This window comes from Bos indicus x Bos taurus, chromosome 24 (genome assembly GCF_003369695.1).
Source record: "Bos indicus x Bos taurus breed Angus x Brahman F1 hybrid chromosome 24, Bos_hybrid_MaternalHap_v2.0, whole genome shotgun sequence".
In the NCBI taxonomy this organism is placed as follows: Eukaryota; Metazoa; Chordata; class Mammalia; order Artiodactyla; family Bovidae; genus Bos; species Bos indicus x Bos taurus.
The window spans coordinates 41081588-41095220 of record NC_040099.1 but is presented as its reverse complement, the minus strand read 5'-3'; the positions used below and the strand labels follow the sequence as shown (position 1 = coordinate 41095220).

General features: G+C 47.3%; 1 protein-coding gene across 11 annotated transcripts in view; it reads right to left on the bottom strand.

Moving 5' to 3' along the window:
- Window positions 1–13633, bottom strand: part of PTPRM (protein tyrosine phosphatase, receptor type M) — a 666940-nt gene that overhangs the window by 59955 nt on the left and 593352 nt on the right. For all 11 annotated transcript variants that reach the window (XM_027525884.1, XM_027525889.1, XM_027525885.1 and 8 more), the window contains 2 exons: window positions 10902–10975; window positions 6724–6760 (listed from right to left, as the gene is read on the bottom strand). In XM_027525884.1, coding sequence (XP_027381685.1) covers window positions 6724–6760; window positions 10902–10975 — 111 coding nt within the window. The remainder of the gene's footprint in view (window positions 1–6723; window positions 6761–10901; window positions 10976–13633) is intronic.

Sequence of the window (13633 nt, the reverse complement as noted above, 5' to 3'; positions counted from 1 at the left end):
CTGCCAACCCACTGGTCATCTGCTTCGTTCCCGCCCTCCACCAGGCCATGGGCAGATACATGCCTGTGGATCAGTGGATGAACTCTGTGGTTCTTCTTCAGATGCAAGCCAGGAAGTGGCCTTCTGCCGAAGCATCTGCCTCTCTGGCTGGCCTGAGACGCAGACTGCCCTTGACAAGCGGTTCTGTCTGATGGACAGTAAGTATCTGGTATCGCGTTTTCTCTATCAGTTCCTGCGTCTATGCCAGTATGACTTGGTGCCCTGAAACTCTGAACTCTGAGTGTTCAGAGTCTCTGAGTAGGAAAGATGAATGTCTTTCTAACCCTAGATTGTGAAAATCCATACAGTTAGGCTCCCGACAGCTACTTCATTATTTCTTCTTTGCTGAATTGTGCTAATTCAACAGGGTTGGCCCCCTGACTGGAATTCTGAACTTGGCCTTGATCTGGCCATGTCGAGTCTCTTTGCCACCAGCAGCATCAGCTCCTTGGACCAGCTAAGCCCTGGACCAGCAGGTCTTCCAGACAGGTGTCCAGAGGCCCACTTGGGAACAAGGCAATTTCAAATACTCAGAGTCATATTTCAGGACATTTAAGACCATTTTAATTAAAAGGTGTTTTCAGATATGAACATATCATAGAAAATTTGCTTTTAGAGAACTGCTACACAGAAAGGGCTTCCCTGGTGGCTTAGATGGTAAAGAATTTGACCGCAGTGCGGGAGACCTGGGTTCATTCCCTGGGTCTGATCCTTGGGTTGGGAAGATTCTCTGGAGAAGGGAATGGCAACCGACTTCAGTATTCTTGCCTGGAGAACTCCATAGACAGAGGAGACTGGCAGGCTATAGTCCATGGGGTCACAAAGAGTTGGACATGACTGGTTACTTAGAAGGAAAGGGTTGGATCCTAGATTCATTTCATAAAAGATTCATCATGTGACTTTGAGGGGTGACCTTCATGGGGCCCACGTAAGCGGCAGCACACAGTGCCCAGTGGGGATCACACATTATCCAGACATAGAGAGACATACACGGCACAGGCACTCAGCTATGCATTAGCTCTGTATTCAACCCCTGCTTCTCTCCATGGGCCTCAAGTCTTTTATTTATGAAATGAGACAAGTAATATCTTAAATGGTCGAAGGATGGAAATTACATTAACTTAGTTACAGCACAAAGCCTAGTCCATAAATGGCCCTTGATATTGACTGAGCGAATGGACAAAGAAAAAAGCTGTGTTTCAGGAAGAATAGTATTGTATCAACCCTAACTACTGAAACATAAAGGAAATATACTGATTGCATTTTCTTAAATGAGAAGGAATCATGCTTAAAAATGAACAGTTTTGAAACCAGAACGTATTGTATTTAATATTAGAAAACATATTTTAGTCATATGCAACCTGGATTGTTGAATAAAATAAAAACTACAGCTATATTACTGTCATTACTGTTGTCTGAACTATTCATCTCTACCCCAAATTTTCTTATGGTTACTCCCTGCTATCTTTGTTTCCAGGTTTTTCTTTCCAGGATAACTCCACACTAACTAATCTTCTTAAAGCACTGTTCTTACCACCACACAGCTTAGAAACACCCTTCCTTTTCCCTCCCTGCGTCTCTGCCATTCATTAAACAAAGCTCCTTGTTCAAAGCCTTTTAATCAGTGTCGTCACTTCACCTGTTGGTTCTTTGTTCGTAGCACCTCCAACTCCCCAATTCAAGGGTTTTAATCTGGGGGGCATAGAATTTTTCAGGCTGGATTGTAGAAAGTCAGAGCATGCCTAAACTTCCATGTAAAGCTGTGTGTCTGTGTGAACTTTTCCTGAGTGGTGATCCATTTCAACCAGCAACTAAGACCACCCCAGGTGCCACGCCCCTCTCAGCCGTCTCCTTCGGGCCCCCACTCCTCTTGGATCTCGGATGTCCTCCCACTCGGCCTACCTCTGGACTAACACCTGTCTCCCTATCCACCCGTCCCCATTCCTCCGAGACCCTGGCCAAGTGCAGGTGCCCACCCCTAAACTGCAACGTGAACCCCAGATTTTGTGATGCAGGAGGATCCTCTGGATCCCCCCGTGTTTCCATGCATCTCCAGCCCACAGAGGAACCTGGACGTGAGTCAGAGGGAGCGGACAGCCGTGTCCACCACAGACTTACAGCCATTTCTTTGGTAAGTACCTTGCACCGCCTTTCCTGAGTTCTCTGAAGCAGGACCCTTGAGTCAGTTTGAAAAATAAACCTAAATAATAGTAAAGAGAACCTTTTTCCAGGTGGCTTAGACGATAAGGAGGCCCAGTAATGTGGGAGGCCCAGATTTGATCACTGGGTTGGGAAGATCCCCTGGAGGAGGGCATGGCAACCCACTCCAGTATTCTTGCCTGGAGAATCCCACGGACAGAGGAGCCTGGTGGGCTACAGTCTGTGGGGTCACGAAGAGTGGACACAACTGAGTGACTAACCCTTTCCCTTTCCTTTCTCCATCACCCCGAGTTCATGATTGGTTGTGGAGGAGCAGTTCTGATATGCACAGCTTCCTCCAGCTCACGGCCTGTGTGGTGGTCTCTTCCGTGGTCTCTATGGGGCATCTTCTGATTGATTATGATCCATTCTGGGTGACTCCACCCACCTGAGTGAGTACTGCGTCTCTTTGTGAACCAGCTTTTGAACCCCCAGCTCTACCCTGGCTCTGAGTGTGGACTGCTGCTGCTGCTGCTAAGTCGCTTCAGTCGTGTCCGACTCTGTGCGACCCCATAGATGGCAGCCCACCGGGCTCCCCTGTCCCTGAGATTCTCCAGGCAAGAATTCTGGAGTGGGTTGCCATTTCCTTCTCCAATGCATGAAAGTGAAAAGTGAAAGTGAAGTCGCTCAGTCGTGTCTGACTCTTTGTGACCCCATGGACTGCAGCCTACCAGGCTCCTCTGTCTGTGGGATTTTCCAGGCAAGCGTACTGGAGTGGGGTGCCACTGCCTTCTCCGTGAGTGTGGACAGGCAGCTACAAACATGAGTCTGTCCTTTGACCCCTGTGTGGCAGGTCCTTAGTCCTAAGTTTATAACTGTATTAATATCTGGCCAGGCAGATGTGATGCAGTGGGGCATCAATGTATTAGCTGCCAGATGAAGAACAATTAAAGGGCAGGGAGACGGGAAGAACACACTCAAAAAAGCCACCACTCTGGCTTGAATGTGGTCCCTTCAATCTGCAGAAACATTACCGTTATCACCAAAGGTCAGAGTCAGTTACTCGTAGAAAAATCAATAAAGTGGAGGGAGGGGGAGAGGCTGAAGGGATACGGTCATGACATGCCCTCTGCATTCAGGGGACCTGCTAGGAATCTATGTATTTCCAACTCTTGGGGATAGAACTGGTTGTCAGGAAAATGGACCATTCGTGTAGTTTCAGGGGTTCCTGCTGTGAACAGATTTTTAAAGACTCGTCTCAGTGCAAAGTAGAGAGGCAAAAAGAGCAAGGAGGGATTTAAACATGGCATCTGCCTGTTAGTCTTCATCACTCCATTTGTTGAATTTAGAATCAGGCTGTTCGTGATTCTGTTGGCCACCCACGAACATGTTCCATCTTGTCCCGGTCGATTACTGCAGATGAGCAGAAATCTTTATCACCGGCTACCCGAGGCCACCAGTTACACTGTGCCTGTGGTGCACTGGAGGAAAGACATTCTGACTTTTTAATCCGAACATCATGGTCTGAAGGTATCACTCGTAACAGGACGGGTACTATCTGGACTGAACGTTAGATTAAAAATCAGCTCATTTCCTCCTCTTCTGCACCAGCAACAGTGATGCAAGAACTGCCAGGTTTTAAAGTCCAGCCTGTGGCCCACCAGTCACCGAGGAAAGGGCCATGCTCTGTAGGGTGTGGGGGGGCCCTTTTCCGCTAAAGGGCACCGTGGGGGTCTCCTTCAAACTGAGGACATCTGCCATTTCTCATCTGTCTGCAAATATATCTGTTCATTAATACTTGATAGGGTGAAGGCTGCCAACGATGGCTGCAGAGCAAATAAGTATCATTCAAACTACTTCTAATGGGGCCAGAAAGTGACTTCTGTTATGGCATTTTTTTCTTCCAGAGGTGACCTCCCCTTGGGGACAGAGGGGCAGAGAGGATGAACGAGGGAGGGGCCCCACATAGGACTTTGGGGTCTTCAATCTGTACTTCCATTGGCTATTTGTTCACATGAATCTACAGCCCTCAACTGTGGACATTTAAGTCAGATTTAATTTTCTGGTTATACTTTCTATGAGAACGTGGGCTGCTCGACAAGAACTCAGAAGTGTTTTGTATATTTTGCAACAAAATGTTCATGTAAATTTGTAAAAACTGCAAATGTCCGATAATCATCCCATGTATAAATCAGAGCTGTTATGACCTGACTTGGGAACATTCTGGCAGCCTGGAGGACAGGTATGAAGCCCCAGTATCGGTCCACTCTGTGTGGAAGCTCCCAGGGCTGTCGGGTCCAGACATCCTCACTCTGTCCCAGATGTGAGACAAACCAAGTGCGTGCTTTCTGGAGCCCTTAGCATTTCCTACCAAGGGCCGGGCTTCTGCCAGGCTCACAGTGGGCACTGTCTGTGCGGTTCTCCTTCCGACCATGGAGTGAGGCACTGCTGCTTTCATTCCGGAAGGACGCACACTGGACCAAGTGCAGCATCTGGACGTGATGACACAGCACTGGACTCTGAGAGTGGTGCCCCCCAGGATTTTGCTGTGGCCGTGGGGATCAGGAGGATAATTCCGGCCACACCCAGAGACTGTCTGCCCCAGAGCTCTGCTGCCTGACACCTCCAATGGGGAAGAGCCAATTGCAGCTGTTTAAACTTGAAATCCAGTTCCTCTTTTCAGTAGATACACTCTGAGTATCAGTGGCCATGGATAACTAGAGGTCACCACACCGGACGACACAGAGAAGATTTCCACCAGAGCAAAGAGCTCTGCCAGACACTGCTGCTCTAGGCGCCGGGACTCTGGTGTCTGGCTACGACCACCTCTTCTCCCTCCTGACTCGCCACTGACCTTGGCCTCAATCCTTCAGCGCCTCCCCATTCCTCAGGGCCCAGTGGACACTCAAGCCTCCCTGTCTCCAATTTGAGACTTTACACACATGATTTCTTGGTATCCTTGACTTTTTCTCACGCACCCCCCTGCCAACTCCTAACTGGTGGCAGGTTGTATCCGTTTGGTTTCCCCATGCCTGTTTCTGGGATATGATGTGTTACCGAAACAATGATTAAGTGATACAACACAGAGAACTCACATTTCACTCGTCCCTATCGCTTCAACCCGAGTGGGTGTCTCTGTTTCCCAGCACTTCCTCTGTTCACCTGTACTGGCTCAGCAACCTCTTCTTGAAAGCCTCAGTCTCTCATGATCCTCACTCTCCACAGATGACCCGCCCCATCACTGGTGGGGAAGACGGTACCGAAACCACGCCATGTAAATGTGTGCAACTGAACCGCTTTGCTGTACAGCAGAAATTACCACAGCACTGGACGTCAACTGTTCTTGAATTAAATAAGTTAAAAAAATCACGCCATGGACTTCCCCGACACATTCCTCTGGCCTTCCATTTCCTTTAGCCACGGTGAGACACCAACTGTCTTCTACCCAGGAGCATGGACTTGCTGCTTTCAGATTGTTGCTCGTGATGTCTCTGCCAGTCACACCTTCCCTGCCCAGGCTTACCTCTGCCACAAGGCTGCTTCTGAACCATCCCACCTGAAAGCGACCTCTTTCTTGTCTGAGTTTCTGAATTTCCTTAACACCTTATCTGTACCTCTCACAAAAGGTGTTTTTAAAATAATAATATTAATGTTTATTATAATATTTACATTAATGTTTATTATATATTTTCCTTAACACCTTATCTGTACCTCTCACAAAAGGTGTTTTTAAAATAATAATATTAATGTTTTTTATAATATTTACATCAATGTTTATTATATTTATATATCAAGATAAATTTAGTAGATATTAACTTTATAGATTTAATATATTGATTTTATATTGCTATATTAATATAAATATGTATTTATGTAATATCTATTATATTAGTCATATTTATAATCATATACCAATCATATATTTTATATTAATCATATAAGTATTATAGTAATAATAACAGTATTGAATAGGTGTCATTTATCTTATTTAATTTTCACAAAGGACCCATGACGCTGGCATTTGTTTTCTTTTAGGCTTTTAAAAACTTTTTAATTAGAGGATAACTGCTTTACAACGGCATGTTGGTTTCACACAAGGTTTTAAGTATACAGCCTGTGCACACGTCTTCCCTACTAACTCACACCGATGTAATAAGGGTGCCTGCTGGATTCGGCTCACATCCCCAGCAGCAATCAGCTCAGGTCTTTATACACAGAATATCCAGTATCTATTTCTTCAACGAGTATCTATACATCTATTCTAGCAAATGTCAGATTAATTGCTAAGGCAGGCAGAGTTAATTCAATAATTAATTGATGGACACATTTCCTCTACTGATCTCAGTATGAAGTTCTAACTGAATGATTACATCGCCAGGACCTCTGATAGGAAACCAGGAGTGCACGTGCTGATGGCTGGAAATGCGATCAGCCCCCGGGGCTACAGCAGCATGTGACAGAGTTCCTGGGGAGGGTGAGCTGGGTATGAAATGACAGAGAATGGGCAAACAACCAAAAAAGACATCAAAGCTGGAATCAACTTACCTTGTGTAGCAATATAATGATTGGGTCGATGATAACCCTAAAAAATAAATGAGAAAGAATATTAGACAAACTTGAAAATCAATAAGCAGCACAGAAGTACATACTAAGTCTGCCAAAATGAATGCACTTTCAAATATCAACAGCTGCATTACCAGGAAGTTATATCACCAGACTCGGGACCACTGAGCATCTCTTAATAAGCTGAGGCGCATCAGTGTGTAACAGTTCTGATGCCTGCACAGTGAGGAGTGGGTGAGTAACTTAATCACACACAAGCTAAGAGATGACGGATGAGCAATAAACACTAACAACGTATGGATTTTCTGAAATAACATGACCACGACTCTGATTAGAGTGCAAACCGGCTAGGAATATGCAATAGAATTTCATTTGTGTTTCGGATGCTATTGGCAATGTGACAAAGCCTTAACTCATATTCTGTTATATTGGTATAGACAGTCACATCAATAGTAATGTGCTGTGTGCTGTGCTCAGTCGTTCAGTCGTGTCCGACTCTTTGCAACCCCATGGACTACAGCTGGCCAGGCCTCTCTGTTCAAGGGATTCTCTAGGAAAGAATACTGGAGTGGGTATACCAAACATCATTTTTAAACATTACAGATACCAAGACATGATGCTGTACCAGGACCAGGAATTTAAAGAAGCAGAAATTCTGCAAGACCCCTTCCTTTTATCATGACCCTACAAGAAGGGGGAAAGATGAAAATTGGGACCAAAGCAAGAAGGGAACAGGGACATTGCAGGTTAGTCAACAAGTTAAGTCAGCTTAGAGAAAATGACACACAGGTAACACACAACATCCTGGAATAGGAAATGGCTCCTCACTCCCGTACTCTTGCCTGGGAAATCCCATGGACAGAGGAGCCCGGTGGGCTACAGTCCATGGGGTCACAAAGAGTCGGACATGACTGAGCGACTGAGCGGGTGCACGAACGTATAATGTTGCCACAGATCTTAACACTTTCTCTTTCTCTCCCCTGAGAAGGCACAAAACACTGCCCAAAGCCAGACGGAAAAGAGAGCAAAGAGACTGGAGAGGAAATGCCAACTTCTCAGACCACTTAGGTCTTTTTGCTCTTGAAAGCAAGTCTAGAAGAGTGAACAACAAAAGCAGACACATTCTTCTCTACCCCGACTGGGAGTAGGTCTCTGACACAGAGTCACAACAGATACTAAGCAGGGTTATTTTGATGGGCACGCATTTCCTGTCAGCTGATAAGCTCCACGAGACAGGACCTGGTGGGACTCACCACTGTCTGTGTGGGGCTGCAAGGTGCTGGGAGAGGGGAGGGTCATTTGATGGGCCAGGTCACCATCAGCCAGCCTTACTTTGACTCCCGCCAACCCACAGTTCACTCTCCTCTCACTTCCAGATCCAGTCACTCCTCTGTGCTGACCCTCTGACCTCCTGGTTCACAGGAAGAGCCCGACTCCTCACCGCCACGCACTCACCTGCCCATTACCTTCCTCACCCCACCACCTGGACGCCACCCCCTCCAGATCACTCCACATCTGCCAGGCGTGCTCCTCAGCCAGGCCTTTCCTAGGGCTGCTTCCAAGCCTGGAGGCTCACCCCCTGAGATACCCAGCTGGCCCGGACCCCCACCTTCTCCGTGGAGATACCCACTCTATTCCACCTGATGTCCAAAATACCAGACTTCAGTGATTGTTTCATTTATGGTCTCTTTCTCCCCATTAGATCATTAGGTCTCTTATGTCAGTGCTTAGTATTCTGTCTTGGCCTGAATTATTCACAATTAGAACACCAGCAACTCAAACAGTTACTGACATGTAATAGATGCTCAATAAAATCTCACCGATTAAGTGAAAAGTGGCCCTGAATACTGACTCTTTCTCTATTAAAAACAAAAACTAATGACTCTAGTATGTTCATGACTTTTATGTCCTCTCCTCTCTGTGTCCCTACTCAGCCGTTCTTTTTTTTTTTCTCTTTCTCTTTATTTTTGGCTGCTCTGGGTCTTTGTTGCTACACACGGCTTTCTCTAGTTGTGGTGCGTGGGCTTCTCATTGTGGTGGCTTCTCTTGTTGCGGAGCACATGTTCTAGGGCTTGCAGGCTTCAGTAGCTGCGGCTCACTACTGGACCACCTGAAGCCTTACACAGCTGTTCTTTAAAGCTTAGTTCAAAAGACCCCCTGCTGCTGCTGCTAAGTCGCTTCAGTTGTGTCCGACTCTGTGTGACCTCATAGACCGCCTCCTACCAGGCTCCTCTGTCCCTGGGATTGATTCTCCAGGCAAGAACACTGGAGTGGGTTGCCATTTCCTTCTCCAATGCATGAAAGTGAAAAGTGAAAGTGAAGGCGATCAGTCGTGTCCGACCCTTAGCATGGACTGCAGCCTACCAGGCTCCTCTGTCCATGGGATTTTCCAGGCAAGAGTACTGGAGTGGGGTGCCATTGCCTTCTCCACAAAAGGCCCCCAGGACAAGCCTAATCTGATCACAGCTACTGCTCAGATGGTGACTTAGAAGACGCTGAGGGCTTACGGCATCCTAGCCTGTGATGGGGCAGAATACAGCCCGACCAGACACTGTCCCTCTGCTCAAGGACCCCAAGGGCTGGAGGGCTGCACTGCAGTATGAACAGGGCTCCCCTGGACTCTTCCCCAGGGAAGGAGCATCACAGCAAAGATTGTTCTTACTTCAGATTCTAAGTTGTGAGGCCTCGGGGAGAAGGTAACAGGTCTCGGGCACCTCTGGGCATTCCTGTCAAGTTCTCCCTAAACATTTCCTGAACAAAGGAATAAGTCAGTGTGCCCTAGGAGGAAACTGTGAGTTAATAAGAAGTTCTGCCTTGGGTTAGCTATGTTTCTGGTCATTAGCAAAAGGAGAGTCTAGGGGTGTGTGAAGACTGAGATATGAATTATTCTTCAGATAATCCTCCGTCAGCCCCACCCTCAACTCTATAACCCCCAGTGCCAAACCTTCCCAATGAGCACTACCCAAATATCCTGTAGAATATTGTTGTTGTTCAGCTGCTAAGTCATGTCGGACTCTTTGCAACCCCATGGACTGACTGCAGCACACCAGTCTCCCCTGTTATCCACTATTTCCCACTAGCTCATGTCCATGAGTCAGCGATGCCATCCAACCATCTCATCCTCTGTAATTCCCCTCTCCTCCTGTCTTCAATTGTTCCCAGCATCAGGGTCTTTTCCAAAGAGTTATTTTTAGATAACTCTTAGTGATTGTGATGCTAATATTCTTAGTAATACTCCACAAAGACAAGAAAGGAACCCACACATCTGAATAAAACCTGTGCAAAGAGATGCTTGTGGATTAAGAACCAGCATGAAGTCCAAGCGCAGAGGACGATGCCTCAGGAGCTGAGATCTCTTCAGTCTAAACTGGGCCTTGGAGGTAACGGCAGTCTTCCCTTGATTTTCAGTCTACTTTTGATTTCATTCATTCTTTCAAGTGAAAACATGCTGTCTCCCAAAGAATTTATTCTAATGTAAGACATTCAGTTAACATGATGCAGAATGAACAAAGAAGCAGGCTTCAATAATTAAGCAGCCTACATATTTAATGACACGTCTTGCGTGTGTCAGAAGTCCTGGTTAACAGCTGCAGACGACTTTGAAGGCAACTTAAAAGTGCCGTGATGACAGGAGATGGCAAATCATCGAATGAGGAATTAGAGAGTTTTGTCCTATTAATATGCAAACAGATTTCTTTAAATGTCAAATAATCCAAGTTATTGACAAAAATGGAAATGCAATTTTCTTAGTCTGCGTAAGCATGGAGTGGCCAAGAGGGCAGAGACTGTCATGGGGGTTGGTGGGGGAGGCTCATCAGCCCGAGGCTGACCTGTCTTCACGGTCAAGCTCTGCACGTATGGGACAGGGCTGCTATGTTTGGTCGAACCTGTGTCTACCTGTCTTGGAGCAGATACACAGGATGCTACGTGCCAGAACTGTTGGGTTTACTGACAGGTCAGAATACGTGTTAGTCACTCAGTTGTGTCCGACTCTTTTTGACTGTGGCCCACCGGGCCCCTCTGTCCATGGGATTCTCCAGGCAAGAATACTGGAGTGGGTTGCCATTCCCATCTCCTGGGGATCTTCCCAACCCGGGATCAAACCTGGGTCTCCTGCATTGCAGGCGGACCCTTTACCATCTGAGCCCCAGAATACGTACATCAATATAATTTCCATTGATGTAGTCTGAGTTGTCTCCTTCTACGGTCTGCAGCCTCACCCGGGAATGATCATCTGCAGAAGGAAAAGGACAAGAAAATAGCAATTAACACACGCTGTCTGTGGGGCTGTGCAGAGCTGCAGAACGTGAGCATGTTATAGAGAGGGCATCCACATTCTGCCGCTTTAGAGATAAACAAAGAATTAAACGTTACACCCTTACACTTCTGTTAATACGGGGAAGGGTTTATATTCCTCTGCATTTCACAGCAAATCTCATTAACACATTCTTTGATCGTTTACAGATGTGAAACGCCGGCAGAGGTCTGAAACTTTTACTCAGTCCTGTGGATCACGGCAGGACGAGTTCTTGGACTGGAAGTTTAGCAACTCCATTAAATCACACGTGAGCCCTGAGATTCTGAAGGCTGTCTCTGACATCCACCTTGATGAACAACAATTATAAACCACCACCCAGCTTTCTGGGAGTTGTGGACACGGTTCTAAACTCAATCATTGGACCAGGGTTCTCTCCTCCTGCATCAAGGGCATGGCTGGTGGAGCCAGGCTGGCCCCCATCAGCCATGCCGCCAAGTCTCGGCCACTCATCTGGACGAGGGACGACAGCGCCTGCCTCCAACTGGGCTGTTTTAATGATTAAACAAAAACATAAATTCTCAAGCATAGCAAGTCCCATCTAGGGGTCGTGCTGGTGGTATCAATTAGCCACATTAAACATTTTTTCTGCATGGAAAATGTTCTCTATAAATGCTACTCAGACACCTCAGTTATTTCCTTGAAAATCTATCTTTTAAAAAGGAAAGTGCTAGAAGCCCTAAAAGGGGATGGATTTTCGTGTTTTGCTCACTGCCCCACCCCCAATCCCTATGTTTGTGTCTGGAACATTGAATTTCTCCTACTCCCAAATATCTTTCATTTTTAAAATATTTATTTATTTATTTGGCTGCACTGGGTCTTAATTGTGGCATGTGGGATCTAGTTCCCTAATCAGGGATTGAACCCAGGGCCCCTGCCTTGGGACTGTGGAGTCTTAGCCACTGGACCACCAGGGAAGTTCCCCAGATGTCTTTTAAATGAGTCAAAAGTGAACTTTTTTTTTTTTTTTAATGTCCTTTAAAAATTGCTTTTCTAAATTAATGTTCTTTGGGGTAGAGGAATCTTCCTTCCAGTGAAAGCTCTTACCACCCTGTATTTGGAAGATAAGGCCAGCCTCTCTGAGAAGGAAGGACTGCAGGGTCCGAGAGGTGGGTTGGGGGAAGTGCTTTGAGACCCCACTTGCCATGACCCTGGGCAGGGGAGGTCCTGCCTCTACACTGTTGACATTTCTTCTGGGTTAGTGGGTGAGAAATGACACCCCCAGATTGAGGCGAGAGTCAGGGTGCCTGCAGGTGACAGGCATTTGACCCGAGATCACCGGATGAACGGCTGACGGGAACCTATTTATTGTCGTGACCTGTTAATGGGTGAAAGCCAACATTTCAGCTGGTCCCTCAAGTTCAACCCCCTGTGGAGGACCGCTGTACTTGATTCCACAGGAGGAGCTCTGTGTCAAGTTTCTAGCTTTCCTTCATGGGTGGGACTTCTCACTCCAGTTCCTGAAAGATGGTCACACCATTTTCTGTCCGAGCCTTGTAATCAGCCTGGGCTCAATACCTTTGGGCTTTCCTGGTGGCTCAGTGGTAAAGAACCCACCTGCCAACGCAGAGATGCTAGTTCTATCCCTGGGTCGGGAAGATCCCCTGGAGGAGGAAATGGCAACCCACTCCAGTATTCTTGCCTGGAGAATTCCATGGACAGAGGAGCCTGGTGGGCTACAGTCCATGGGGTCACAAAGAGTCAGACATGACTTAGTGACTAAACAACAAAAACAGTAACTACGCCTTTATCTGGAGAGTGGGGAAAAGATGTGTCAGACATGGGCGAAGCTTGGAGGGACAACGTCCCCCTGCTCTGCTTCGAGAACTTGGGCAGTGGGCGTGTGTGTGGTCTCTGGGGCCGGAGTGCCAGGGGAACCCTTCCTTGTGGTTCCAGGCAAGTTGCTTCATCTCTCTGGGCTTTTCTTCCCTGACCTGCAAATGGGGTGTCACAGTGCCTCCCCATGGGGTTACTGTGAGCATGAAGCTAAACCACAGGAAGAGAGGATCGGAGAGCCTGGTGTCAAGCGAGTGATGGAGAATGCCCGCTGTCGCTGTCACCACGTGCTGGGGTCAGATGCGCGGGCATCTCTTCTCACCACCTTTACAGTTGCTGCCCAGACTGACAAGAGTGACCCAGGAATGGACCCCGGGCGAGCAGAAATTCTCCCGCGGCAGACATGCTCTGAGGACTAGTATCCTGGAATCCGTTTTGCTTAAAACCAGAGGCTGTGGTCCAGAATTGGCCTGGGTCATGGGGAGGGGAGTTCCTGGGGAACGGGGTACATGTGGATGGTCACGGCTCTCGTCTGTGTCGGAAGAGCCAGCACCCACACACGATGTCAGAGGGGAGTGCCGAGCAGTTTTCCGGGTAAAGCCATTTGAGCTTCCGAAAAGAAAGATGCTACAATAGGACCAAACCCCGCTCTGCTGCAGCCCCTGGCCTTCAGTCAGCTCCTCTGATGCTCAGCTTTACTCCCTGACTTTCCCCGGGCCGTGCTTTAAAAGGCAGGCACCGCATCCAAGCCTTTCAAGCCTCTGACCTGGGGCTGTCTCAGAATCTGCTGTGCTCCCTATC